Source organism: Montipora foliosa, chromosome 3 (genome assembly GCF_036669935.1).
Source record: "Montipora foliosa isolate CH-2021 chromosome 3, ASM3666993v2, whole genome shotgun sequence".
Lineage (NCBI taxonomy): Eukaryota > Metazoa > Cnidaria > Anthozoa > Scleractinia > Acroporidae > Montipora > Montipora foliosa.
Window position 1 is genome coordinate 2,308,316 of NC_090871.1, and position 2,631 is coordinate 2,310,946.

General features: G+C 42.3%; 1 protein-coding gene across 1 annotated transcript in view; it reads right to left on the bottom strand.

The window, feature by feature from the left end:
• LOC137996435 (transient receptor potential cation channel subfamily A member 1 homolog) overlaps positions 1-2,234 on the bottom strand; it is a 72,253-nt gene extending 70,019 nt beyond the window's left edge. The window contains exons 1-2 of the mRNA XM_068841823.1: positions 2,164-2,234; positions 1,876-2,085 (exon numbers count right to left, since the gene is read on the bottom strand). Of these exons, the coding sequence (XP_068697924.1) occupies positions 1,876-2,028 (153 nt within the window). The 5' untranslated portion in view covers positions 2,029-2,085; positions 2,164-2,234. The remainder of the gene's footprint in view (positions 1-1,875; positions 2,086-2,163) is intronic.
• Between the last annotated feature and the right edge of the window lie 397 nt (positions 2,235-2,631).

The window sequence follows — 2,631 nt, forward strand, 5'->3', positions numbered from 1 at the left end:
CCAAAAAACCTGTCGGCCGACTGTCGGTCAACTGTCGGCCGACAGTCGGCCGACTGTTGCCCAACTGTCGGCCGACTGTTGGCCGACTGTTGGCCGACAGTTGGGCAACAGTCGGCCGACTGTCGGCCAACAGTCGGCCGACTGTTGCCCAACTGTCGGCCGACAGTTTGTGTTATGTTTGAGGCCAAAGTGTTGGCCGACTGTCGGCCAACAGTCGGCCGACAGTTGGTGACCTGTTGGCAACCTGTCGGTAACGTGTCGGTAACCTGTCGGCCAGACAAACTAAAATGATCGTAAGCATTTACTTGTCTATTGCTTCTAAACTACGCGAAAAGAGCTAAAGGCAGTTCATAACGATACCTTGAGCAGCACTTATACTACTAATATGGCTTTTGTCCACTGTTTTAGCGTTGGCTAGCGATACTTCCCCACATTGTAAACATCATTCATACATACATGACATGACATAAGAGGCCGCGTTGCATTGTAGGGCGATTTGAAGGAAAGTGTTTGTCTCCTCTACTAACTATGTATTGATACGTAGCTTATGGTTTTCAGAGTGAGTTTTTTTAGCAGAGTTTTCGATTAAATTATCTTCCAATGCGATTCTTAGATTGTCTGGTGTGTTGTAAATTACGCAAGTGATATATTCTATACGCATCCGATAACAACTGATAACAGTTGATCGGTAAGTACCGGTAGGTGAAGTCTGTCGAGTAATACATCACCATTACGGAATGTCACGTTAACTGCTCGTTTTTACCACAATTTTTCTTTTTTCTTAACCGATCGGTAACCTGTTGGTTAGCTGTCGGTAGACTGTCGGTAAGCTGTTGGTCAACTGTCGGCCGACAGTTGACCGACAGTCGGCCGACAGGATTTTTGGGGAGCTCTTCTTCACAATTACCCAGGGGTCAATAGGTTAAGTGTGGGACATATGTGCCAGCCCTCCTTTTGAGCCTCCCTAAAGGCCATGTCAAATCACTTCACATTTGATAGTATTTTTATCATATAAACACCAATGAAATACCAAGAGAACATTTGTGCAAAAACATCATATTTTCACACATCAAAAGATCCCTGATGCTTTTAACACTCTAAGAGAAATTTTGTATCTCCGCGCAGCCAAGTAATATCTTCCATGTCATGACTATAGCTTCAGCAACAAAATGAAAGAGACCTTTTTTTCAGAGACGTTCCTTAAGAAAAGCTGTATCAGTTACCATGACAACACAGATAATGGTTTAAAATGTTACACCTTTTCAACAAAGTGAAAAACTGAGGTGAGATATCTCAATGAAAAATGAATAGAACAAAGCCGATTACACAAAGCCAATTAAAAATGAGACTGTTCTCGCAGCTACTCAAGGGGCTTAATTAATGTTTGGTTCATTAAATTAAATACAATGACCTTTGATATCAACAATTTTCCACATCTCCATTTTTCTTCTCTCTCCCTTATCCTTTGGCAGCGTATAATTGCCTGAACAACAAGATCAACTGTCTCTTGAAATTTCACCAAGTTTAAAAGGCTTACTGACAGCTATTATCGCTAACAGCCTTACGCACCAACTGGATGGAGCGAGAAGAGAAAATGAAGTATGTTCGCCTCCGAATAAATTATATGTAACTGTTGTCGCTGACTTGGTTAGAAATGTGAGTAAAGATTCCTCTAATGTTGTTAAATATCCTTTTGTTCTCGAACATCTTTCTAACCGGAACAAATTTCTGGAGATATTTGGTTTGACCCTCCAAGGAACCGTGCAAAACCGCAAACAGGACGAAAGTTTTGATTCCAGCTGCTTGCTTACAACTTGTTTTTTATTTCAGTAACTAAGACAGAGTTCCCACGTTTTAAATTAGGAGAAGATTTACCTGATGGAGAGAGATATGAGACAACTCTTCAATGTCTAGAACTTGCAATTCATCCAGTGTCGGTTTGGCGGGCAACGAAGGCTCTGGGTTTACTTGAGTCATTTCAATAGGTGTCGATCGATCGTACACATCCCCAACGAAAGTGTACGACATATTGTGCCGTAAAAGTCAAGTAATTTATGCTTTCAAGACGTCCAACCGAGCGGAAAGCTATAGAAAATAAACATGTAAAAGTTAGCACACCTTGTCTGGAAACTCTTACTTATCAAAGGTTATGTCACATCTTACTTCGTGCGAATGTTCTCCCGAACAGTCCCCAACAATATTGTTCGAACGACATTCTTTATTTACTCAGTTACCCAAACTCCCCCCCCCCCCTCCCCAAGGAAACTGTGGCTCTGTTCGGGGCAAGTGAAAAGACCATCGTTTCTCTTCAGGAATGGTCAAAAAGTATAGGGGGTTGGGGGTGGGACTGAGCAGATAGGGGGTGGGTCATCAGTTTTTGAGCCCTTAGCAAGGGGTGGGTCGTTCGATTGTCAGCGATCCATTAGGGGTGGGTCATCCTATTTTATTTTAAACGAGAATAGGCACATTGTTAAATAAATATATTTTTATGATCGAGGGCTTGATTCTACGGTGGCTTGTTGGGGCCATATGGTAACTCCTTTTTTTTCAAACTCGTCATCCCGAGTTTAAAGTGGCAATGGCGAGTTTCAACTAGACAATCTCGAGTTCAAATTGGAGAGTCGCGAGTTC